Source organism: Ascaphus truei, chromosome 10, assembly GCF_040206685.1.
Source record: "Ascaphus truei isolate aAscTru1 chromosome 10, aAscTru1.hap1, whole genome shotgun sequence".
Taxonomy (NCBI): Eukaryota; Metazoa; Chordata; class Amphibia; order Anura; family Ascaphidae; genus Ascaphus; species Ascaphus truei.
Window position 1 is genome coordinate 59,566,833 of NC_134492.1, and position 27,700 is coordinate 59,594,532.

Genomic DNA, 27,700 nt, shown 5'->3' on the forward strand with positions numbered 1-27,700 from the left:
TAATTTGAGAAGAAGTGAAGTCACAGCAAATATAAATGGTAAAGGCAGCATCACAGCAGTAATGATGCAGTCTGGTATAGATGATATCCTCCTTTCCAGCGTAGTTCAAATGCAGGAATCAGGGCCAGATGGGTGTGTCCACTTCCTCACTTCTTTTGAACTTCCTTTTAAACTTGAGTTGTTCAGTAGTCCTGCCACTTATAATGGGCCACTTTGAGTATGGGCTGCAGGCAGCATAAGGCTGTTCTATCTGGGATTATATAGGTCTAAAAAGTCACCTGACAGTGTGGTTCTGTCTGCTTAATTAGCACATCTGAGGCACATTCAAACAGATGGTTTTCTACACAGGGTGTTCCCTGCCTAGGTGGCAACACTTAGATTGATTAGGGGTAGACAGAAAACAGCATTCAAAGATGGTTTTTACCTAGCATTGGATCACTTGCATATATATAATACACACAGCAAAGGCTTCAATGAGGATTTAGAGATGGTTTTTACCTAGCATTGGATCACTCCATCTGTCAACCTATCCTACCCATCCATCTATCCACCTATCCATACATCCATCCACCAGTCCACCTATCCATCAATCCACCTATAAATCCATCCATCTACTGTATCTACCAATAAATCCATCCATTTAATCAATTTATCACCCATCCCTCCACCTCTCCATCTATCAATATATCAATACATCCATCAATACATCCATTCATCAATACACCTATCCATCCATCCTATCTGTATCATGTTGCCCTCAGCTGTTAACGTGGCAGTTTGTACTACACGTTAATATGTTTACCACACAAAGGGACAAAATATTTCTACAATAAACACCTGCTCATCTAGAAAGAAAGTGGGCCTGTAAATGTGTAAATAAAAAGCCGCACTCCTCCGGGCGTGTAAATAAAAAGCCGCACTCCTCCGGGCGTGTAAATAAAAAGCCGCGCTCCTCTGGGCGTGTAAATAAAAAGCCGCACTCCTCCGGGCGTGTAAATAAAAAGCCGCGCTCCTCTGGGCGTGTAAATAAAAAGCCGCGCTCCTCTGGGCGTGTAAATAAAAAGCCGCGCTCCTCTGGGCGTGTAAATAAAAAGCCGCGCTCCTCTGGGCGTGTAAATAAAAAGCCACACTCCTCTGGGCGTGTAAATAAAAAGCCGCGCTCCTCTGGGCGTGTAAATAAAAAGCCGCGCTCCTCTGTGTGTGTAAATAAAAAGCCGCGCTCCTCTGTGTGTGTAAATAAAAAGCCACACTCCTCCGGGCGTGTAAATAAAAAGCCGCGATCCTCTAGACGTGTAAATAAAAAGCTGCGCTCCTCTGGGTGTGTAAATAAAAAGCCGCACTCCTCTGGGTGTGTAAATAAAAAGCCGCGCTCCTCTGGGCGTGTAAATAAAAAGCCGCGCTCCTCTGGGCGTGTAAATAAAAAGCCGCGATCCTCTAGACGTGTAAATAAAAAGCTGCGCTCCTCTGGGTGTGTAAATTAAAAGACGCACTCCTGACAACAGCCCCATAATAAATGTACCCCTCTCTTTACTTAACCCCCTCTCCGCCAGCACAGAGATACGATGGGAAAGGTCACTGACCGTATCCCGCCGGACAGCGCGGCGGGCGTGTGCGACAGCTTGGACAACGTTTCTATGACCTACGGAAAAAAGACAAGGTGAGTTTCAGCAAAATCAGAGTGAAATATACAGACACGGACATCCGCAGCAGGTTACTATTCTATATAATGATATTACACCCTGTCCTGGGAAAACGAAACGTACACAAAAGGTTTAACTTCTTCTGAGCAGCAGAGGGAGCTAAAGTGTCCATAATTATTATTCCGTTCTGCGTGTTACACATACACACTGCTCTGCATGTTACTGATACACACTGCACTGCGTGATACTGATACACACTGCTCTGCATGTTACTGATACACACTGCACTGCGTGATACTGATACACACTGCTCTGCGTGTTACTGATACACACTGCTCTGCATGTTACTGATACACACTGCTCTGCGTGTTACTGATACACACTGCTCTGCGTGTTACACATACACACTGCTCTGCATGTTACTGATACACACTGCTCTGCATGTTACTGATACACACTGCTCTGCGTGTTACTGATACACACTGCTCTGCGTGTTACTGATACACACTGCTCTGCGTGTTACACATACACACTGCTCTGCATGTTACTGATACACACTGCTCTGCGTGTTACACATACACACTGCTCTGCATGTTACAGATACACACTGCACTGCGTGTTACTGATACACACTGCACTGCGTGTTAGAGATACACACTGCACTGCGTGTTAGAGATACACACTGCTCTGCGTGTTACTGATACACACTGCTCTGCGTGTTACACATACACACTGCTCTGCATGTTACTGATACACACTGCACTGCGTGTTACTGATACACACTGCCCTGCATGTTACAGATACACACTGCACTGCGTGTTACAGATACACACTGCACTGCGTGTTACTGATACACACTGCACTGCGTGTTACTGATACACACTGCTCTGCGTGTTACAGATACACACTGCACTGCGTGTTACTGATACACACTGCTCTGCGTGTTACACATACACACTGCTCTGCATGTTACTGATACACACTGCACTGCGTGTTACTGATACACACTGCTCTGCATGTTACAGATACACACTGCACTGCGTGTTACTGATACACACTGCTCTGCGTGTTACAGATACACACTGCACTGCGTGTTACTGATACACACTGCTCTGCATGTTACACATACACACCGCTCTGCGTGTTACAGATACACACTGCTCTGCGTGTTACTGATACATACTGCTCTGCGTGTTACACATACACACTGCTCTGCATGTTACTGATACACACTGCTCTGCGTGTTACACATACACACTGCTCTGCATGTTACAGATACACACTGCACTGCGTGTTACTGATACACACTGCACTGCGTGTTAGAGATACACACTGCTCTGCGTGTTACTGATACACACTGCTCTGCGTGTTACACATACACACTGCTCTGCATGTTACTGATACACACTGCACTGCGTGTTACTGATACACACTGCTCTGCGTGTTACAGATACACACTGCACTGCGTGTTACAGATACACACTGCACTGCGTGTTACTGATACACACTGCACTGCGTGTTACTGATACACACTGCTCTGCGTGTTACAGATACACACTGCACTGCGTGTTGCTGATACACACTGCTCTGCGTGTTACACATACACACTGCTCTGCATGTTACTGATACACACTGCACTGCGTGTTACTGATACACACTGCTCTGCGTGTTACAGATACACACTGCACTGCGTGTTACTGATACACACTGCTCTGCGTGTTACAGATACACACTGCACTGCGTGTTACTGATACACACTGCTCTGCGTGTTACACATACACACCGCTCTGCGTGTTACAGATACACACTGCTCTGCGTGTTACTGATACACACTGCTCTGCGTGTTACAGATACACACTGCACTGCGTGTTACAGATACACACTGCACTGCGTGTTACTGATACACACTGCTCTGCGTGTTACAGATACACACTGCTCTGCGTGTTACTGATACACACTGCACTGCGTGTTACTGATACACACTGCTCTGCGTGTTACTGATACACACTGCTCTGCATGTTACAGATACACACTGCACTGCGTGTTACTGATACACACTGCTCTGCATGTTACTGATACACACTGCACTGCGTGTTACTGATACACACTGCTCTGCGTGTTACTGATACACACTGCACCGCATGTTACTGATACTCACTGCACTGCGTGTTACACATACAGGTAGAACAAAGAAGCAAAGGCGCACTGCCAGGGAGTCAGGTGGTGCAAAAATAGAATCCATTTATTTCAGAACATCTCTGATCACAAACATAACCCCAGGGGGGGCAACAAACAACCTCCTACGCGTTTCAGACGGGTAGGTCCTTTATCAAGGAGTGTGGAACATATTATGAACAGGGCCCCGGACGATCAGAGAATAAAGCAATTAATAAAATTAATTAGTAAATTAGTAAAATAACAATTAGCAAAATAACTAAAATGTTTTAGTGTGTATGGAGTTACCCATTCAATGTACTTCCCTTGTGTGCGCATGTGCATGGCGAGCGGGGGGCGTGCTCGTCGGTTGATGCTATCTTGTGACGGTGGCGCCTCGCGTGACATCACACGCATGCGCGGTAGGGTTGGGGCAGAGTTCTTAGTATTGCTGTTCAGCCGGGAATTAGAATTGCTCTATCAGGTACTCCTCTCGTGGGTGCGCATGCGCGTGACGACTGAGCGCGCGGGGGGGCGTGCCAAGAAAGGGATGCTTTCAGTTGCAACGGCGGCGCCCTCCATGACGTCACGCGCATGCGCAATGGGGGTTTTTGAAGAAATTTTACCAGGTGATTTGATTTAGCCTCGTTTACTGGGGGTATATAGTATGCCCTGTTCATAATATGTTCCACACTCCTTGATAAAGGACCTACCCATCCGAAACGCGTAGGAGGTTATTTGTTGCCCCCCCTGGGGTTATGTTTGTGATCAGAGATGTTCTGAAATAAATGGATTCTATTTTTGCACCACCTGACTCCCTGGCAGTGCGCCTTTGCTTCTTTGTTCTACCTGTATTTGGATTTCCTCCATGGCTGGCACGCCACAGTGGACCCCTACAAACAGCAGAAGTGGGTAAGGATTCTTTTCTTTATGTTTGACCATTATAGTTGAGTACTCTAACCTGGACTGCCTTAATTACTATGAGGACATTATCCTACATGCTGTTATGAGTGACTCACAGGCCAATTCATATTATACCCACACTGCTATATTGGGGTCCATGAAGATTGTTAAATGTTGATCTAGTTGTCATTAGATTAGAGCACCTCTTGACCCCCCCTTTTCTCCATATTACTGATACCCACTGCTCTGCATGTTACAGATACACACGGCTCTGCATGTTACTGATACAGTAGCAAGAAAATAACCAGAGTTTGCGCTCAAGAGGAGATAGTGCCACAAGGAAACAATCCAAATTAAAACAGTGAAATAGTGACACCCTCTGGTAACCAGGGCTCACTACAAGAAAATAACCCAAAAAAGTGCAATAAACATACATAATAAAACTAAAATGAATAAACAAAGGATACCCACTCAACCTAGAAAAGATGGGAAAGTCTTCGTTTCCCCTGGGACGTAGTGGGTAGAGGTGACAAGGGAGCGGGACACCATGCACATGTAAAAGAGGGATCACAAAAATAGTACAGTACTGTATAGTACAAAAATGATAATCCTATGAAATTCTGCAAAGGTTATACTCACAAGCAGACAGTGAGTAAAGGAATTTCACACAGAGTGTACACGAATAGTAGTCCCACGTAGAGGGGCGTCTGGGGACCAGGATGGGATGGATAGGGTGCACGCCCCTTCCTCTCCAGGAATCGCGATTAGGTTTGTAATGGAGACGCTCCGCCACAGGTGCTCATAATTGTGGCCGCAAGAAGCAACGAACAGCTCAGCGTCTCTCCTCAACGTGTCTTGGTATCTGCCTCGATTCGACGCGTTTCGCTAGAGAACTAGCTTTGAAACGCGTCGAATCGAGGCAGATACCAAGACACGTGTAGGAGAGACGCTGAGCTGTTCGTTGCTTCTTGCGGCCACAATTAGGAGCACCTGTGGCGGAGCGTCTCCATTCCAAACCTAATCGCGATTCCTGGAGAGGAAGGGGCGTGCACCCTATCCATCCCATCCTGGTCCCCAGACGCCCCTCTACGTGGGACTACTATTCGTGTACACTCTGTGTGAAATTCCTTTACTCACTGTCTGCTTGTGAGTATTACCTTTGCAGAATTTCATAGGATTATCATTTTTGTGCTATACAGTACTGTACTATTTTTGTGATCCCTCTTTTACATGTGCATGGTGTCCCGCTCCCTTGTCACCTCTACCCACTATGTTACTGATACACACTGCACTGCGTGTTACACATACACACTGCTCTGCGTGTTACACATACACACTGCACTGCGTGTTACTGATACACACTGCTCTGCATATTACTGATACACACTGCTCTGCGTGTTACACATACACACTGCTCTCCATGTTACACATACACACTGCTCTGCATGTTACACATACACAATGTTCTGCATGTTATACATACACACCGCTCTGCGTATTACACATACACATAGGCTGACCATATTTCCTTGAGACAAAAACGGGACATTGGGATGGCAAAACGGGACGGGTTATGTAATATTCCGTATTCATGAAAAAGTAAGACGATAACAAAAGTTTTATTACATGAACATATTGAGCTAACAATTCTCCCTCCCTCTCTCTCTGTCCCTGTCTCCCTCCCTCTCTCTCTGTCCCTGTCTCCCTCCCTCTCTCTCTGTCCCTGTCTCCCTCCCTCTCTTTATCTCTCCCCGTCTCCCTCCCTCTCTCTCTCCCTCTCCTTGTTCCTCCATCTCTCTCTCTGTCTCTCTCCCTCTCTCTCGTCTCCCTCCCTCTCTCCGTGTTCCTCCCTCCCTCTCTCTCTCCTTGTCTCTCTCCCCCTCCCTCCCTCTCCCTCCCTCTCCCTCCCTCTCTCTCCCTGTCCCACTCCCTCTCTCTCCCTGTCCCACTCCCTCTCTCTCCCTGTCCCACTCCCTCTCTCTCCCTGTCCCAATCCCTCTCTCTCCCTGTCCCACTCCCTCTCTCTCCCTGTCCCACTCCCTCTCTCTCCCTGTCCCACTCTCTCTCCCTGTCCCTCTCTCTCTCTCTCCCTGTCCCACTCCCTCTCTCCCTCTCTCTCCCTGTCCCACTCCCTCTCTCTCCCTGTCCCTCTCTCTCTCTCTCCCTGTCCCACTCCCTCTCTCTCTCTCCCTGTCCCACTCCCTCTCTCTCTCTCCCTGTCCCACTCCCTCTCTCTCCCTGTCCCACTCCCTCTCTCTCTCTCTCCCTGTCCCACTCCCTCTCTCTCTCTCTCCCTGTCCCACTCCCTCTCTCTCTCTCTCCCTGTCCCACTCCCTCTCTCTCCCTGTCCCACTCCCTCTCTCTCCCTGTCCCACTCCCTCTCTCTCCCTGTCCCACTCCCTCTCTCTCCCTGTCCCACTCCCTCTCTCTCCCTGTCCCACTCCCTCTCTCTCCCTGTCCCACTCCCTCTCTCTCCCTGTCCCACTCCCTCTCTCTCCCTGTCCCACTCCCTCTCTCTCCCTGTCCCACTCCCTCTCTCTCCCTGTCCCACTCCCTCTCCCTCTCTCTCCCTGTCCCACTCCCTCTCTCTCCCTGTCCCACTCCCTCTCTCTCCCTGTCCCACTCCCTCTCTCTCCCTGTCCCACTCCCTCTCTCTCCCTGTCCCACTCCCTCTCTCTCCCTGTCCCACTCCCTCTCTCTCTCTCCCTGTCCCACTCCCTCTCTCTCCCTGTCCCACTCCCTCTCTCTCCCTGTCCCACTCCCTCTCTCCCCCCATCTCCGTCTCTGTGTTCCTCCCTCTCTCTCACTGTCTCTGTCCCCCTCCCTCTCTCCCCCCATCTCCCTGTCTCTGTGTCCCTCCCTCTCTCTCCCTGTCTCTGTCTCCCTCCCTCTCTGTCCCTCTCTCTCTCTGTCCCTCTCTCTCTCTGTCCCTCTGTCCGTCCCTCTGTCCCTCTCTCCCTCTATCCCTCTCCCTCCCTCCCTCCCTCTCCCTGTCCCTCCCTCTCCCTGTCCCTCCCTCTCCCTGTCCCTCCCTCTCCCTCCCTCTCCCTGTCCCTCCCTCTCCCTGTCCCTCCCTCTCCCTCCCCCTCCCTCTCCCTGTCCCTCCCTCTCCCTGTCCCTCCCTCTCCCTGTCCCTCCCTCTCCCTGTCCCTCCCTCTCCCTGTCCCTCCCTCTCCCTGTCCCTCCCTCTCCCTGTCCCTCCCTCTCCCTGTCCCTCCCTGTCCCTGTCCCTCCCTGTCCCTGTCCCTCCCTGTCCCTGTCCCTCCCTGTCCCTCCCTCTCCCTGTCCCTCCCTGTCCCTCCCTGTCCCTGTCCCTCCCTGTCCCTCCCTCTCCCTGTCCCTCCCTCTCCCTGTCCCTCCCTCTCCCTGTCCCTGTCCCTCCCTGTTCCCCTCCCTGGCTCCCAGGGGCCGCAGGCTGCAGCTTCACACCGGGACCTGTCACCCTGAGCTGGTGCCTGGTGAAGGGGAGGACACAGAATGACATGTTCCCCCCCCCCCGTGTCCTCCCTGGACACTGCACATTGCAGCCAGCGGATACACAGTCCGGGTGCCATGGCTTTAGGGAAGGTGACACTGAGCAGGACAGGGAATTGGCACAGGTTCTCTGACTGACGGCCAACCTGGAGATTTTATTTTACACTGTGTTGCCATGACAACGGGAAGCGATGTAACGTCACGCGACGTCAAGTTGCCATGACAACGTGGCACCGCATGACATTGTGCTCTGCGTGTTACACACACACACTGCTCTGCGTGTTACACACACACACTGCTCTGCGTGTTACACACACACACTGCTCTGCGTGTTACACACACACTGCTCTGAGGTATGAGGATGGGAGGGGGAGGTATGAAGAGGGGAGGGGAAGGTATGAGGGTGAGACAGTATGAGGAGAGGAGGGGAAGGTATGGGGAGGGGAAGGTATGGGGAGGTGAGGTATGAGGAGGGAAGGGGGAGGTATGAGGAGGGGAGGGGGAGGTATGAGGAGGGGAGGGTAAGGTATGAGGAGGTGAGGGAAAGATAGGAGGCAGAGAGGTGAGGTATGAGGAGGGATGGGGGAGATATTAGGAGATATGAGGAGGGGAGAAATGAGGAGGGGAGGGGGAGGTATGAGGAGGGGAGGGGGAGGTATGAGGAGGGGAGGGGGAGGTATGAGGTGGGGTGGGGGAGATATGAGGAGGTATGAGGAGGGGGAGATACAGTATGAGGAGAGGAGGGGAAGGTATGAGGAGGGGAGGTATGAGGAGGGGGAGATACAGTATGAGATGGGGAGGGGAAGGTATGAGGAGGGGAGGGGTAGATATGAGGTGGGGAGGGGGAGATATGAGGTGGGGAGGGGGAGATATGAGGTGGGGAGGGGGAGATATTAGGAGATATGAGGAGGGGAAGGTATGAGGAGGGGAAGGGAGGTATCAGGAGGGGAGGGGGAGGTATGAGGAGGGGAGGAGGTATTAAGAAGGGAGGGGAAGGTATGAGGGGGGAGGTATGAGGAGGGGGAGATACAGTATGAGGAGAGGAGGGGAAGGTATGAAGAAGGGAGGGGAGGGGGAGGTATGAGGAGGGGATGGTATGAGGAGGGATGGGGGAGATATTAGGAGATGAGGAGGAGGAGATATGAGGAGGGGATATGAGGGGAAGGTATGAGGAGGGGAGGGAGAAGTATTAAGAGGGGAGGGGGAGATATGAGATGAAGAGGGGGAGATATGAGGAGGGGGAGATATTAGGAGATATGAGGAGGGGATATGAGGGGAAGGTATGAGGAGGGGAGGGAAAAGTATGAGGAGGGGAGGGGGAGATATGAGGAGGGATGGGGGAGATATTAGGAGATATGAGGAGGGGAGGGGGAGATATGAGGTGGGGAGGGGGAGATATGAGGAGAGGAGAGGAGGGGGAGGTATGAGGAGGGGAGGGGCTGTGTGTGTAGGTAAGTGGCTGTGTCACTGTGTGTGTGTGTGTGTGTGTGTGTGTGTGTGTGTGTGTGTGTGTGTGTGTGTGTGTGTGTGTGTGTGTGTGTGTGTGTGTGTGTGTGTGTGTGTCACTGTGTGTGCACGTATATTGGGGAGGGAGGTTGAGTGTGGGGAGGGGAGAAAAATACATGGGGCTGGGGGTGTAAGAGGGGGGGGGAAAGAAAAGGGTTACTGGGGAGTGTGAGGTGGGGTGAGAGTGAGGAGGTGTGTGAGAAGGGGGGGTTCTCGCAAGGCCGCCGAAACGTGGGTAGGGGGCCCCGGTGGAAACGTTCTTCCTGGGCCCCGGGAAAGCTGTCTGCGGCCCTGCATGGCAGTCATGTCACTGTCTGCCACGAGGACAGCAAGAGACCCTATTTTGCAAAGTGTAATATACACACACAAGGTGCCTACATTTTTTAAATTTAATTTTAATTTCTGTTAATTAATTAATTTTAATTTGTTAATTATTTTAATTAATGTCTTCATTATTTATTTAATTTTAATTAAAGTAGAGTAGAGAAAGTACATTTCAGAGTTCAGGCTGCAAAGTGGTTTGTTTTAGTTCTGATAGTGAAATCCCTTTACTTAATAGAATTTGTTATGTTGAAGTTAAACTTTAAAAAAGGTGGTTTGTGGGTTTTTTCTGCAGCGCTCTAGAAATGTAAATGTATTGCATTTAAATGCTGATTTCAAATTCCTATTTGTGCACCCTTTTTCCTGCAGCGTGGCACTCACGGACGTTGTCGTGCTGCCACGAGGACACGTTGTGACAGACCACCAGTGATCCATACAGACCTCAGGTCAGTCCAGAAAGTAATAAAAATAATTTTTTTTTAAAATTAAAAAAAATGAGAAGAAACATATATAACTGTTTTAGAGACACACACACACACACACACATACACATACATACACACTATACCAAAACAAATTTCTCTAGCCAATTCCAATCTGGCTTTCGTCCCAAACACTGCACCGTAACTACCCTGCTAAAAGTTTGCAATGAAATCCAGTGTGGAATGGAACGGGGTCAACTCACTGGTGCAGTATTCCTAGATTTTGCAAAGGCTTTTGACACAGTTGATCATGCTATCCTGCTTAACAAACTCCAGAGCTCTGGAATAGGGAAGCATGCTTTAAACTGGTTTCAGTCCTACCTATCAGGAAGATCCCAACATGTGTCCATCTCAGGCTCTAACTCCAACCCCCTGGATATCACATGTGGGGTCCCGCAAGGCTCTGTTCTGGGCCCCCTACTCTTCTCAGTGTTCATTAATGATCTTCCCACAGCTTTTAAGGAAGCCTCAATACACATGTATGCAGATGACACAATCCTATATGCACACAGCCATAGCCTCTCTGACCTTCAACACATACTTCAGTCTGACTTTTTGAGACTCGAAAACTGGATTTCTCAAAACAAACTGTTTTTAAACACTGACAAGACGGTAACAATGGTATTTGGGACCAAGACTAAATTTGTAAAGCTCCCAGTGACTGAGCTCCAGATTAGAAGCAACGCTAACACCACCTTAACACCTGTCACTAGCTTTAAATACCTGGGCTTATGGTTTGACTCCCACTTAACATTCGGGATGCACATTGATACCCTGACAACCAAGACCTACGCCAAACTAGGGGTACTTTACAGGAACAAATCCTCCCTAAGTCTCCTGGTCAGAAAGCGTATCGCACAGCAGATGCTAATGCCAATTATTGACTATGGAGACATAGTATATGGCTCGGCTCCTCAAACCCACCTTAGCAAACTTGACACCCTCTACAATTCAATTTGTCATTTTGTTCTCCAATGCAACTACAACACACACCACTGCGAAATGCTCAAAGAACTAAATTGGTCGTCACTAGAGTCTAGGCGCAAAGTTCACCTTTCCTGTTTTGCCTTTAAATTCTTCATGGGCAAGCTACCCAGCTACCTGAACAAGCTCCTCACCCCTACCACATGCAGCGCTTATCACCTGAGATCAGACTCCAAAAGACTGTTCATGGTCCCAAGGCTCAACAAAGTATCCGGACGTTCCTCCTTCTCCTACCGTGCACCCCAAAACTGGAACTACCTACCAGAGACCCTCACATCCACCACCAGTTTAAGTTCTTTCAAATCTAAGGCTGTCTCACACTTTAATCTGGTCTGTAACTGTTTCATACGCTCATAATATATATTATCTTTAACTGTGCACGCAATGTCTTGTATATAATGTATACCCTGTTCATTTATGTAACTGTACTTGTAACCATGTATTATTTGTTTTACTCTGTGCCCAGGACATACTTGAAAACGAGAGGTAACTCTCAATGTATTACTTCCTGGTAAAATATTTTATAAATAAATAAATAAATAAATAACATACACACACACATACACACACATACACACACGGTGAGGGAGCTGAGAGAGTGAGAAAGGGAGAGAAGGGGGGGGGGGGAGACGAGAGTTTGTGTTATGTTAAGAATCGAAAATAAATACATTTTTGAAGTAGTAATCATCCCCTCCAAACTGGGCATTCTTGGCCAATAATGCCCTGGCTGAAAGAGTTGAAGGGCCCAAGCAAAGCCCCCACCTCTATACGCACAAACACACTGCAGCCCCCACCTCTATACACACACACACACACACACACTGCAGTCCCCACCTGTATACACACAAACACACACTGCAGCCCCCACCTCTATATACACAAACACACACTGCAGCCCGCACCTCTATATACACAAACACACACTGCAGCCCCCACCTCTATATACACAAACACACACTGCAGCCCCCACCTCTATACACACAAACACACACTGCAGCCCCCACCTCTATACACACAAACACACACTGCAGCCCCCACCTCTATACACACAAACACACACTGCAGCCCCCACCTCAACACACTGCAGGGCCCACCTCTATACACACAAACACACACTGCAGCCAGGGTTGCCAACTTCTATTGAAGGCTAACCCGGAGATAACATTTTTTTAGATCTATTTATTATATATTTATCTTGCCTTTGGCTGTATCCTCCACTCTAAATTCCGTCAACATGGCTGCGCGACGTCACGTAATGCCCATTGCCATAACAACGAGCTGCTCCGTGACGTCAAGCGGCATCAAGTTGACATGACAACGGGACGCATTATGGGGCAGAAGCATCACGTGATGCCACATTGTCATGGCAACATGTCACCGCCTGATATCAGTGTCATGGCAAAGGGGTGCGTCACGTGATGCAATTTGTTTTAAAAAAAAATTTTAGAAATGTGTCCCGGTTTTTCATTCTGAAAATCTGGTCAGTCTAATTTTAAATAAAAATTTGCTGTTTTTTCTTATTTTGTGATTTTTTTTTGTTTAGATATTTTTTCAAGTGAAATATTGTAGGCCCTAGACACTGTGCCTAGTCGGCCTAATGTATTAAGCGGCCTTGCTCCTATACCCCATATAACCTCTCCCTATAACTCCTCCTATTACCCCATATAACCGCTCCCTATAACTCCTCCTATTACCCCATATACCCCCTCCCTATAACTCCTCCTATTACCCCATATAACCGCTCCCTATAACTCCTATTATCCCATATAACCGCTCCCAATAACTCCTCCTATTACCCCATAAAACATCTTCCTATAACTCCTCCTATTCCCCCATATAACCACTCCCTATAACTCCTCCTATTACCCCATATAATCCCTCCCTATAACTCCTCCTATTACCCCATATAACCGCTCCCTATAATTCCTCCTATTACCCCATATAACCTCTCCCTATAACTCCCACTATTACCCCATATACCCTCTCCCTATAACTCCTCCTATTCCTCCATATAACCACTCCCTATAACTCCTCCTATTACCCCATATAATCCCTCCCTATAACTCCTCCTATTACCCCATATAACCGCTCCCTATAATTCCTCCTATTACCCCATATAAGCTCTCCCTATAACTCCCACTATTACCCCATATACCCTCTCCCTATAACTCCCCCTATTACCCCCATATAACCTTTTCTATAACTCCCCCTATTACCCCATATAACCCCTCCCTATAACTCCCCCTATTACCCCATATAACCGCTCCAGGAGTCCGTTCTTCTGATAAGATGAGATACAAAGGGTTACAGATAATAGTAATAATAATACAGAATAATCCTATATACCTTTGCAAAATCCCGGACATCAAATAAGTCGAAGGCTTCGAAGAGATCCGTCTTCCTCATGGCGAAGGCGTCGCCACACGCCGACAGGAACGTACGGATATTCTTTAGGCACAGGAACTGGGGAACAAACCCAGACACATATCCTTAGCAAGTCCCTGTAAGAGCGCAGGCTCTCGCATAACGCACGATATGGCATTTATAGCGGCAGTATGTGTGCGTTTCAGAGGGAGGAGTAACCACCAATGTGCTGTATAATGGGGCCAAGTATCTATACACTGATAATGAACACGCCGCGCTGTATAATGATGCAGAGTATCTAAACCGTGATAATGATCACACTGCGCTGTATAATGGGGCCGAGTATCTATACACTGATAATGAACACGCCGTGCTGTATAATGATGCAGAGTATCTATACCGTGATAATGATCACACTGCGCTGTATAATGATGCAGAGTATCTATACACTGATAATGATCACGCTGCGCTGTATAATGATGCAGAGTATCTATACCGTGATAATGATCACGCTGCGCTGTATAATGATGCTGAGTATCTATACGCTGATAATGAACATGCCGCGCTGAAAATGATGCAGAGTATCTATACATTGATAATGAGCACGTTGCGCTGTATAACGGTGCCGAGTATCTAGTAATTAACAAGCCACCCTGTATAATGATGCGGAGTATGACTACACACTGATAACAAACACGCTGTGCTGTATAATGGGTGTGTATCTGTATTATACGCAGAGCAGCGTGTATCTGTATTATACGCAGAGCAGCGTGTGTATCTGTATTATACGCAGAGCAGCGTGTGTATCTGTATTATACACAGAGCAGTGTGTATCTGTATTATACGCAGAGCAGTGTGTGTAGCGTGTGTATCTGTATTATACGCAGAGCAGCGTGTGTATCTGTATTATACGCAGAGCAGCGTGTGTATCTGTATTATACGCAGAGCAGCGTGTGTATCTGTATTATACGCAGAGCAGCGTGTGTATCTGTATTATACGCAGAGCAGCGTGTGTATCTGTATTATATGCAGAGCAGCGTGTATCTGTATTATACGCAGAGCAGCGTGTGTATCTGTATTATACGCAGAGCAGCGTGTGTATCTGTATTACACACAGAGCAGCATGTATCTGTATTATACACAGAGCAGCGTGTGTATCTGTATTATACGCAGAGCAGCGTGTATATCTGTATTATACGCAGAGCAGCGTGTGTATCTGTATTATACGCAGAGCAGCGTGTGTATCTGTATTACACACAGAGCAGCATGTATCTGTATTATACACAGAGCAGCGTGTGTATCTGTATTATACGCAGAGCAGCGTGTATATCTGTATTATACGCAGAGCAGCGTGTGTATATGTATTATACACAGAGCAGCGTGTGTATCTGTATTATACGCAGAGCAGCGTGTGTATCTGTATTATACGCAGAGCAGCGTGTGTATCTGTATTATACGCAGAGCAGCGTGTGTATCTGTATTATACGCAGAGCAGCGTGTGTATCTGTATTATACGCAGAGCAGCGTGTGTATCTGTATTATACACAGAGCAGCGTGTGTATCTGTATTATACGCAGAGCAGCGTGTATCTGTATTATACGCAGAGCAGCGTGTGTATCTGTATTATACGCAGAGCAGCGTGTATCTGTATTATACGCAGAGCAGCGTGTGTATCTGTATTATACACAGAGCAGCGTGTATCTGTATTATACACAGAGCAGCGTGTATCTGTATTATACACAGAGCAGCGTGTATCTGTATTATACACAGAGCAGCGTGTATCTGTATTATACACAGAGCAGCGTGTGTATCTGTATTATACACAGAGCAGCGTGTATCTGTATTATACGCAGAGCAGCGTGTGTATCTGTATTATACACAGAGCAGCGTGTATCTGTATTATACGCAGAGCAGCGTGTATCTGTATTATACACAGAGCAGCGTGTATCTGTATTACAGACAGAATGCGTATGTAATACACAGATTCAGTAACCATGTCTCCGGCCACCCTCCCCCTGCAGACACACGAGCTGATCTGTATATAAGGTGTCCTCCGCAGGCCGTGCTGCAGCAGCTATTTTGGGAGGGACGCATTAATAATGGATGACCTGACTTTTCATTACAACACTCCCTGTTAATTCCGGGTCCCACGGCGGCCGCCTCTTGTGAGATTAATAGCGTGCAAGGCCCGTGCAACCTCTGCGCGGCCTGTGACCGGGCCACAAGCGGAACCAACGCGGGCGGGAGGGGGGGCTGACAGCTTCCTCAGCGTGGGAAACAGGGGGGTGCTTATTGAGGTTATCGAGATGGGGGGGTAAATGGGGGAACCAGGAGCCTGTCGAGCGAAGGGTAGAGGGGTCCCCCTGTCTCTCCCATGGGTTCGGCCGCTCCCCGATGTCGCGACCCGCCCTAATCCCCAAATAACCACGCTAATGACCTGATAAAACGGGCCGTAGCTTTAATTAAGTAACAATATCAAACGTGTCACTGTGATTAAACCAGCCAGCTTGCTCCGCCATCTTTATAAGAGCCCCGAGGGGTACTCGTTCCCGAAATTCCAGCCCACATAGCCCCATAAAAACACATCCCATCGGAAGGTCACCTACTGGAGCCAAGGCTGGGTGTCTCCCCACCATGGGTCAGCTAGGACCATCAACCCACGTATGACCATGGTACCAACATCCAGAACCCCATAACCAACCCACTTTCCACAGACCCCATCTCTTCTTCTCTATATTCATGGTCCGTATCCAAGGGCGCGAGGTTGGTCAGACGCCAATGGAAGGACCAACTACTCCCCCCTTAAATAACCACTTAACCCCCCCCCCACCCCTTTGGACGCCAAGTCGTGCCGCAACTCCCCTAGAGTCCGACGTTCTCTGGGAACGCCACAAGGGGTGTGAAGCGTTCACCTGCGTTCACCAACCAGTGACCGCTCAGAATGTTAATTCATCATGCTAACTCCCACCAAGCCCCGGAAATCTGGGGGTGTTGCATCGGGCGGAGTTAGCGTCATTAAATGGACTGAAAACGCCTCCGCGCATCACTCAAGGGTTGTGATGGAGCCGCCATTTGTCAACCGTCAGAAGGGTGGTCGGATCTCCTTGTGACCTTGGGAAATGGAATGGGACCTCTGGTTGTGGCACCTCCAGCGTTCGGCCGCAGACGCACCCTCTGCCGCTAGAACCCCCGCCGCTTCTAAGGTATTTTTTATTACTGGGTAGGAGGTTAATTTAAGGGGCTTTAGCGGTTACGGTAGGGGGTTTTAGGGTAAGGGCTTTAAGGGTAGGGGGGTTGTTTGAACGTCACGCCAAACATGTAGGCTTACAGACCGCTTCTCTGTAGCGCAGACTACTGGCCCTCGGGTGCTGAATCTTACCTTGCTGGGGATATGGGGTTAGGGAGCTCTGACACCGTGGCACACAGAGGCCACCAACGGCCAGACGCAGAGCCCGACTTCCGAGCGAACCGAACGCCCGGCATCAGTGGGCCCCCCACGCCAAACGGGTCCTTTACACATTTCCGTGTGACTGTGCACACAACGATGAGTAATACTCGAATCTTATACAGATCAGTGACGTGTAAGAAGTGAAGGAGACCTCACCCCTTGTGTACTGTATGCGAGAAACGGGTTCAAAGAGATTGATTGAGACCTTCCTAATCAATAATTCAGAGTAAGACCCCCAAACTGGTAATAGAAGCCCGGACAGCTGACACAGGTTAGTAAGTTCTTTCCAACAGAAGAGGGACGACCGGAAAGATGGAGTGAAGACATTCCTCACACAAGATCTGAGCAGGAGGAGGATCTGCCTATTCATTTCTCATTATTAAGCTCGGCTAACACGGTACAGATACCTCTACATTATGTGTGGCTGTGTGTGTGCGTGTGTGTGTGTGCGTGTGTGTGTGTGGCTGTGTGGCTGTGTGTGTGTGGCTGTGTGTGTGTGTGTGTGTGTGTGTGTGTGTGTGTGTGTGTGTGTGTGTGTGTGTGTGTGTGTGTGGCTGTGTGTGTGTGGCTGTGTGTGTGTGTGGCTGTGTGTGTGTGTGTGTGGCTGTGTGTGTGTGTGGCTGTGTGTGTGTGTGTGGCTGTGTGTGTGTGGCTGTGTGTGTGTGTGTGTGGCTGTGTGTGTGTGTGTGTGGCTGTGTGTGTGTGTGTGTGGCTGTGTGTGGCTGTGTGTGGCTGTGTGTGGCTGTGTGTGTGGCTGTGTGTGTGTGTGTGTGTGTGTGGCTGTGTGTGTGTGTGTGGCTGTGTGTGTGTGTGTGTGTGTGTGTGTGTGTGTGTGTGTGTGTGTGTGTGTGTGTGTGTGTGGCTGTGTGTGTGTGGCTGTGTGTGTGTGTATATGTGTATGTGTGTGTATATGTGTGTGTGTGTGTGTGTATATGTGTGTGTATATGTGTGTGTGTGTGTGTGTGTGTGTGTGTGTGTGTGTGTGTGTGTGTGTGTGTGTGTGTGTGTGTGTGTGTGTGTGTGTGTGTCTGTGTGTGTGTGTGTGTGTGTGTGTGTGTATGTGTGTGTATATACACACACAGTATTGTATACAGTATATATATATATTTATTACTGTAACGCAGTTTGGTTTGTTCACATGAACACAGTTTTTCTATATGCGCTTGTGTTTGCGTTTCTATGTCACACTTCCCCAAAAAGAACGTGACGTGCAGAGTTGTATTTCTTACATACGATGTGCGTGGCACTGTATGTGGCGCTGTACGTGGCGCTGTACGTGGCGCTGTACGTGGCGCTGTACGTGGCGCTGTACGTGGCGCTGTACGTGGCGCTGTATGTGGCGCTGTATGTAGCACTTTGCCAGCAGTGACTCCCTGACCCGCACAGCTTACAATCTAATCTTGGTGCCTGAGGCACAAGAAGATAAAGTGGCAGGCCCACAGTCACCAGAATAGCAGACGCCGGGATTCACAAACGGCATCACCCACTTCAGAGGCTGCGAGATCTCCCTGTGAGAGCAGCCCTGACCCTGGTGTATTGGGGGGAGGGGACTAAAGAGGACTAAATATCAGGGGGCTCAACTCCAGTCATCAAGCCCCCCAACAGCTCAGGTTTGAAGGATATCCCTGCTTCAGCACATGGTGGCTCAATAAGTCCCAGCTTCAGCACAGGGAGCTCAATAAGTCCCAGCTTCAGCACAGGTGGTTCAATCAGTCCCAGATCAGCACAGGTGGTTTAATCAGTCCCTGCTTCAGCACAGGTGGTTCAATCAGTCCCTGCTTCTGCAGTCTTAGGCTGCGTTTATAGTCCCGGCGACTCAACCGTCGCTTCAAAAAAATGCATTGTCGCCGTCGGCGGTGCTTATAGTGCACGCGACGGCGACAAAGCGACGGAGCGACAGTGCTACCAAAAATCTGGTAGTCACTGATATTTTTTTCGGCGACGATCTCCCCTTGTGGCCAATCAGAGAGCTTCTCCGTGCCTCTGCCCTCCCCCTTTTGTGACGTGACTGGCCTTGTAGCCAGCGACGTCGCCTAAACTTAAAATATACGTTTCGCAATGGTGACGGGGGACGTCATCGGTCGCGTCGCCGGCACTATAAGCGCGGCCTTAGACTGAGCCACTGATTGAGCCACCTATGCTGACGCAGGGATATCTAGAAAACCTGGCCTGTTGGGGGCTATTGAGGGCTGGAGTTGAGCCCCCCCTGGAACACATGGAAATAAAGATGATTATCAGTTTATCAGACCGGAGTTCGGATTAGGAGGGGGGGGAGGAGGGGGGGGGGCAGGAGGGGAGGGGGGGAGGAGGGGAGGGGGGGGAGAGGGGGAGGAGGGGAGGGGGGGAGGGGATTGTAGTCATTTAGCGAAGAGAAGTGTAATTACAATGAAATAGAACATGTAAGAGTCACTGTATGAGATCCCAGGAAACGTTCCTCTCACTGTATGAGGAATATATCCATTTCCCCTCATTATAAGGAGAGAACCAGGAAATGGGATAGCCAACTAATAGCCAATTATGTCTCAGACTGAGAATCAGGAATTACTGCAATGTAGCACATCGCTGCTAGGGTAACTGCCCCAGTGTGTTTCTGCAGGGGTTATAGGGAGCGCTTATATGGGGTAATAGGAGGAGTTATAGGGAGCATTATATGGGGTAATAGGGGGAGTTACGCTGTGACATATTATAATAGGATCTATCCTATTCTGCCTCTCTGTGCTGGTTCGCCCTCATTGGAGATTTTTCCGTTGCCCTTCTTTAATTTGGGGTGAATCTGAAGGTTTTGTTCTTAGTACCGCCGGTGGGGGCCGAGCGAGAACGGGAGGATGACTTCCCCGCCCCACTTCGTGTGGGGGCTCAATCGAAGAATGAAGGAGGGACTAATTAAGCCACCTGTTCTGAAGCAGGGACAGCGCTGTAACGGCACAACAGCTCGTGAGACCTGATTTGGAGCCTACGGTACAGAACAAGTCGCCTCTGAAAGTCGCTGCTGCCCGGGTCTGCAACAACATGGCGGACAGCACCATGCAAAGCTTTCATGCCAGTCTGATGATGTCACTGCCCTCACTTGGGAGGGAGAAGACAATGAGCAGCGAGAGAAGCAGAGGATTCTGGGAGAGGAGACAGCAGCCACAGCATCTCCCTGACACAGAGGCCAATCCGTACACTGCGATGGTGTAGAAGTCAGGAGATGTTTTAGGAATACATAAAGGGCAGAATATCTCTAGTGACGCCCGATTCGGAGCCCACGGTGCTCAGAGAGAATAACCTACAAATGACACAGTTGCCCCTCCCCTAATTGCTACAGCAAGCACAACGGACACAAAGCTTCATACATACATCAGTGTAAAACTAACGCCATCAAAATGGTGGGGCAACTTGAGTCATTTTGGAGCAGTTCTTTGACTTTTGCTCCCATGAATCAAGCTCCACGATGGGTGCCAAGCCTCGGCACATCTTTACTATACATATGGTTGGGAGCTGAGGCGGCCTAAAGCTTAGCACCGTTTTGCGGATCTGGGCCACTTGACACATATGGTTCCTGGAGCTCGTATGGGGATTGGCAAAAGATGGCTGCAAATTATCCCATCCAAGATCGTCAACACGTCTGCAGCGTCCGAAGTCTTAAACTCAACCCAACCGGGAGAATCTCAGCGTCATTCTCTGCACGTCAAGACCTCCCCATTAGGTCAGGTTTTCAGGATAGCCCTGCTTCAGCTCAAAGACGGAGACACTGATTGAGCCATCTGTGCGGGCGCTGGGACTGATCGAGACACCTGTGCTGAAACTGGGATATCCTTATCATTTGACGTTTTAGGGGTCTTGAGGACTGGAGTTGCCCACCCCTGCCCTACACCAAAAGGGGATTATGTGTCATAGCCAAAGTACAAGTTGCCCCTAGGAGGGACTGACCCCTTAACCATGTCACTGCCATTAGTACACTTTGCCCCTAGGAGGGACTGACCCCATAACCATGTCACTGCCATTAGTACACTTTGCCCCTAGGAGAGACTGACCCCTTAACCATGTCACTGCCATTAGTACACTTTGCCCCTAGGAGGGACTGACCCCTTAACCATGTCACTGCCATTAGTACACTTTGCCCCTAGGAGGGACTGACCCCTTAACCATGTCACTGCCATTAGTACACTTTGCCCCTAGGAAGGACTGACCCCTTAACCATGTCGCTGCCATTAGTACACTTTGCCCCTAGGAGGGACTGACCCCTTAACCATGTCACTGCCATTAGTACACTTTGCCCCTAGGAGAGTCTGACCCCTTAACCATGTCACTGCCATTAGTACACTTTGCCCCTAGGAGGGACTGACCCCTTAACCCTGTCACTGCCATTAGTGCACTTTGCCCCTAGGAAGGTTTTGTCCCTTTAATGGGCTGAGAGGTTTTGTGTCAAAATAGCTGTGGATTTCCTGAACAGCAGAGCAGGGGATGTGGATGTGTAATGTGTACACACAACATGACTCACTGACTCACTGCCTCCCGTCCTCTTACATTAAACAGGGATCCTCAAATGATTGTGACAGCTGCATCTGTACAAAGCCCTTTTGTTGCACATCTGCCACGAATGTGCTCGTCCTGTTACTTTCTTCTAATTCCCTCCCCCTTTGCTCTATGTTACTAGTGTAAAAAAGGCTTCCTATTTTTGGCGCACACAAATGGCGGCGCTGGGCGCACAGAAGTGGTGGTGCTGAGCTCACACAAATATGACTAGCGCCAAGAGCACAGAAATGCCGGCGCTGGGCGCACAGAAATGGCCGGCGCTGGGCGCACAGAAATGGTGCCAAGTTTTGACACCCAATCTTTAAATCTTAGCACAGAGTCCCTAACTCCCTTTGTGCCTCTCCCTTCCCCTTATCTTTGCAACGTTCCCCTCCAAACTCCCAGGGTACCCGGCTGCGGTGGGAAACGGGTTAACATTTGTTGGGTAACAAAAAAATGATTACATTTAGGCCCATGTTTACTAAACAGTCTTCTTCCATAAGACGGCTTCCAGCTCAGGAACACACCTACCGCCCCCCTAACTGGAATGGGCTGGGGGTCTCCTGGCAGAAGCTGCTTAGTAGACATGAATGGCTTTGTCTTGCCTCCAGCTTCCCCTGGAGAGCGTGCGCTGGTGGGAGAGGGAAGCTGGTTCTTGGGACGGGAATTCTGGGCCGTGTGTTGCACCCCCCCCCCCCCATCCGGCATGACAGACGTTGAACGGTAGGAAGGATGTCGCATAGCTGAGCGCTTTTTTCCTTTACTTGCTTCCTGTAATGTACAGGCGGCTGTATCATGTTATAATGCTCTTTAAATCCATCAGCGGGAATTCTCCCATCCCCAGTTTCCAAAAAACACAGGTTTTATCTGACAGCATTTTGTATAATAATAATAATATATTTTATTATATAGCGCAGACAAAGTACGTTACTGGGGGGTGGGAGAGGCGGGGGGGAGTGAGTGGGAGAGGCGGGGGGGAGAGAGTGGGAGAGGCGGGGGGGAGAGAGTGAGAGAAGCGGGGGGGGGAGAGAGTGGGAGAGGCGGGGGGGGGAGAGAGTGGGAGAGGCGGGGGGGAGAGAGTGGGAGAGGCGGGGGGGAGAGAGTGAGAGAAGCGGGGGGGGGAGAGAGTGGGAGAGGCGGGGGGGGGAGAGAGTGGGAGAGGCGGGGGGGGGGGAGAAAGTGGGAGAGGCGGGGGGGGAGAAAGTGGGAGAGGCGGGGGGGAGAAAGTGGGAGAGGCGGGGGGGAGAGAAAGTGGGAGAGGCGGGGGGGAGAGAGTGAGAGAGGCGGGGGGGAGAGAGTGGGAGAGGCGGGGGGAGAGAGTGGGAGAGGCGGAGGGGAGAGTGGGAGAGGCGGAGGGGAGAGTGGGAGAGGCGGAGGGGAGAGTGGGAGAGGCGGGGGGGAGAGTGGGAGAGGCGGGGGGGAGAATGGGAGAGGCGGGGGGGGAGAGAATGGGAGAGGCGGGGGGGAGAGAGTGGGAGAGGCGGGGGGGAAGAGAGTGGGAGAGGCGGGGGGGAGAGAGTGGGAGAGGCGGGGGGGAAGAGAATGGGAGAGGCGGGGGGGGAGAGAATGGGAGAGGCGGGGGGGAGAGAGTGGGAGAGGCGGGGGGGAGAGAATGGAGAGGCGGGGGGGGGAGAGAATGGGAGAGGCGGGGGGGAAGAGAGTGGGAGAGGCGGGGGGGAGAGAGTGGGAGAGGCGGGGGGGAAGAGAATGGGAGAGGCGGGGGGGGAGAGAATGGGAGAGGCGGGGGGGAGAGAGTGGGAGAGGCGGGGGGGAGAGAATGGGAGAGGCGGGGGGGGGAGAGAATGGAGAGGCGGGGGGGGAAGAGAGTGGGAGAGGCGGGGGGGAAGAGAGTGGGAGAGGCGGGGGGGAAGAGAGTGGGAGAGGCGGGGGGGAAGAGAGTGGGAGAGGCGGGGGGGAGAGAAAGTGGGAGAGGCGGGGGGGAGAGAGTGAGAGAGGCGGGGGGGAGAGAGTGAGAGAGGCGGGGGGGGAGAGAGTGGGAGAGGCGGAGGGGAGAGTGGGAGAGGCGGAGGGGAGAGTGGGAGAGGCGGAGGGGAGAGAGTGGTAGAAGGGGGGGGAGAGTGGGAGAGGCGGGGGAAGAGAGTGGGAGAGAATCTTCCATGGGGTAACTCCTCCAATTACCCCAAATAACAACTCCCTATATCTCCTCCTATTGTTCCATATAACCAGTCCCTATAACTCCTCCTATTACCCCATATAACCGCTTCCTACAACTCCTCCCTATATATATCCTTGATTTCACGCCCGAGATCCCTCACGTTATCGCAGTAGGTATGCACTGAAGTACAAATAAATGGCGCGTTTGGTGCCATAAAGCCCAAAATCAGCGGTCACGTCCCGTCAGATCACCAACGGCGAATTACAACCCTGACCCCCAACATACTCCTAAAACATCTCCCCGTCTCCTGACTTAGAAACCATCGCAGTGTAAGGATTGGCCGCTGTGTGAGGGCGACTCTGTGGCTGCTACTTCCTCTCCCAGAATCCTCTTATTCCTTCTCTGCCTATCAGCTTCTCCCTCCCAAGTGAGGGCAGTGACATCTTCAGACTGGCATGAAAGCTTCGCCTGGTTCTCTCCGCCATGTTGTTCTAGAGAGGACTAAGGAAGTTTAGCAGGGGGCGGTGCCGAGTTGAAATTTCAAAATTAAAAGTCAAAAATTGTGAGCACATTCACACGTCACAGAGAAGTCTGCAATCCTGCCCTTCCCCATTATCTCTTAGCATATGGTGCTTCCACTGCAGCAAGGGATTCTGGGTAATGACATGCAAATGACCACACAGTGTCACCTTTTGCTTATCCATTTTAACACGGAACCCCTGTAAGCTGCCGCATCACACAGCTTTTCAGCACAGCCTGGGTTACAGAAGTGCAGAGCCAGTAACCTACTCACAGACAGATATTTCGACATTTTTGGGTCTCATCTGTGCGTGGTGGGTCGCTGGCTATGCTGGTAGTGGGTATAACCAGACATTAAAATAAAATGACAGTGGGTAACTTCTTTAACCCAGGCTGTGCTGGAAAGCTGCGTGATGTGGCAGGTATACGCTTACAGGGGGTCGCATGTTACAATGAAGAAGCAGCAAAAAGTGACTCAATGCGTGTGCTCATTTGCACCTCATTACCCAGAATCCCTGGCTGCAGTGGAAGCGCTGTATGCTAAGAGATAATGTGGAAGGGCAGGGGGTGCAGGCCTGCCTGAGATGTGAGACTGTGCGCACGCGTGGGGTTTGTAGTTGCTGGACGCTGCAGGGTTTATATCACCTCTTTTTTTTACCCACCGTAACTTATTGAATACAAAATACAAGGGAACCCCGGTATTGATTTCCTAGTGAGGGTAAAGGGAGACTGCACCTTTAACATGTCCACGTGCGCAGAGCGGGAAACCCTTTTACACGTTTCACTCCAGCTCCATCCTACAGGGACCGAGCATTCATTATAAGCTGGCGGCCGCTGACAAGCGAATCAATTCCTTCCCGTGGCGTCCCAAGAGACGGCCTCGGAAATTCATTTCATGTCCCTGAGACCAATCAGTCTGATCAAAGCCCTAAAGATTGGTCTTCTAGGATCTCTTTCCTATCCCCCTAGCAAAACCCCGCAGAAAGATTGAAGTGAAATTCGTTTTTGTTTTTTCCTGCTGGGCTATTTAAATATGGCCGCCTTTCTGAAATGGTAAACCGGATAGGCGTGCCTCGCTTCAAACTGGAAGGTTATGCTTGCTGTGTGCTACCTGGGAGGTAGGGAGAATATACTGTATATGGTGAGACTGATGGATAGTATCAAAGAGATACAGGCCACACAAAGAATCTCTTAATAGGTGCACTACAGACCGGAATATTTATATTTAGTTCATTCTTAGATGGTCCATACAACACTGCGAACAACGGCTAAAATAAACTTTAATAACATGTAAATAGTAAACAATATTAAGATTGACAGTCCTCTAAGTTTAATAGTGTTATTATGTCTATTGGACTTAGTGAAGGATTGTACTTAAATGGGCAGAAAAAAATCTCCAAACCAACACGTACAGAGTCCTGTGGTGGACACTGGTCTGTGTATATGTTAGGAATACTATTCAGAGGGTCTTTGAAGTGTTTAGATCAAAGACCGTGTCAAACCTTCAATGGTTCTGAAAGTTTGAATATCCTCTATTTCTCGGGATGTTACACATCCTGAATGTATCCAGCTACATATTACTAAAAATGTATATAATATATCCCAATTGTGTTGATACAGTTTGGTCCCGGGTAGATGAGGCACGTGTAAGCGGTATATGTGCTTTGACCGGTGCCCCCTTGTTCCCTCCTGTGCAGACGTCTCTGCTAGTGTTGGTGGGGGAGAGCTAGTTGTACCCCTGCCTGAGCGAAGTGTACACAGGGATTGTGTTGTATCCCAGATACCACTCAGGAAAGTATACTAGAAAGCTGCGGTGTACCTTAGCGGAGAGAGATAGGGGTAGTGCTGTCCTTGAACATCAAAATGATATTGATGGCAGATGTTTCACACCTTTATCATGATAATAGTCCCTTGTGGGTGGCTAGTATCCGCTGCTCCTTAGCTGCTGGTGGCACTGTGCCTGTATTCACGTGCATGACTGTATACAGGCATACCCCGGTTTAAGTACACTCACTTTAAGTACACTCGCGAGTAAGTACATCTCGCTCAATAGGCAAACGGCAGCTCACGCATGCGCCTGTCAGCACGTCCCGAACAGCAATACCGGCTCCCTACCTGTACCGAAGCTGTGTGCAAGCGGGGAGACTATGGATCCTGTTACAAATGTGTTATTTACATCAGTTATGCCTGTATATGACGATTGCAGTATAGTACATGCATCGATAAGTGGGGAAAAGGTAGTGCTTTACTTTAAGTACATTTTCACTTTACATACATGCTCCGGTCCCATTGCGTACGTTAATGCGGGGTATGCCTGTACTCGAATAATAGAGGTGTTAACCTGTGACTGTGTCCTACATAGAAGCTGAAGGGTCTGGTAACTGACCGTGGGCTGGAGCGGTCAGTCCCTTGTGAGCGCTAACATAGTTCATTGTTGTTGTTGGGCGCAGGGTGTCCACAGTGTGTGACTCATATCCCCTGAGGATTGTGAGGCCTTTACCCCTAGGGGTATATAATCGGAGACAATTGATCTCTTATTGCCTATGTGAAGTCAGAGCTATTAAGCGCGTGTGTATCCAGCTTGTTGGCGGTGTTACCTGGTGAGCCGGTCAGCCGTGGCTGTTTATTTTCAAGGTAAGTCTCTGGCTATGTTTCTTACGGTTCTCGCATGGACTAACGCACAGAGGTAGGCGCTGTCTCCAGCCTAGCTACGCAATTGTTGTCTGAATCGGCATTTCTCTGCCGCTGTTATGATCATGGCAGTCTGGTTGGTAACTTGTAACAGAGAAATGCCCTACGAGAAAAATGAATGAACCCTGCTAATGTCCTTTGGATAATATGCTGAGGGCAGGTCCGAGACCCAAACCCTGCGTGGGGGTTTAAGATCTTAGGGCTCGGTGTAGATGAATAGGTAACAGTATCTTTGACCGCTGCTTTAAATGGAGCAGTCTTATGATTCTCTTCTTGTAGCCAGTTATCAATGTAGTGGGTAAATCCAGGAACCTCTCATCCGTGGCTGTAATCAAGTAATAATCCCCTCAGAACAGGGCATTACTGGCCAATAATGCCCTGGCTGGAAGGGTTGAAGGCCTGAGGCGAAGCAGAGGGATTATTGCTATTATAGGCTAAATGTAGGCTTATTTCATAAATAATAGACATTTTTGTATAGTTATAGATTTTTTTATTAAAATAAAATGGTAAATACATGAAACCACCTCTATATACTCTTACACTGCAGCTATCTATAACCACACTGCCGTCCCCTCTGTGTACACACACACACACACACACA

General features: G+C 49.6%; 1 protein-coding gene across 2 annotated transcripts in view; it reads right to left on the reverse strand.

Annotated features, from left to right (window-relative positions):
• Nucleotides 1-27,700, reverse strand: part of VAV3 (vav guanine nucleotide exchange factor 3) — a 229,582-nt gene that overhangs the window by 192,690 nt on the left and 9,192 nt on the right. For both annotated transcript variants that reach the window (XM_075617032.1, XM_075617033.1), the window contains exons 3-4: nucleotides 13,811-13,927; nucleotides 1,581-1,639 (exon numbers count right to left, since the gene is read on the reverse strand). In XM_075617032.1, coding sequence (XP_075473147.1) covers nucleotides 1,581-1,639; nucleotides 13,811-13,927 — 176 coding nt within the window. The remainder of the gene's footprint in view (nucleotides 1-1,580; nucleotides 1,640-13,810; nucleotides 13,928-27,700) is intronic.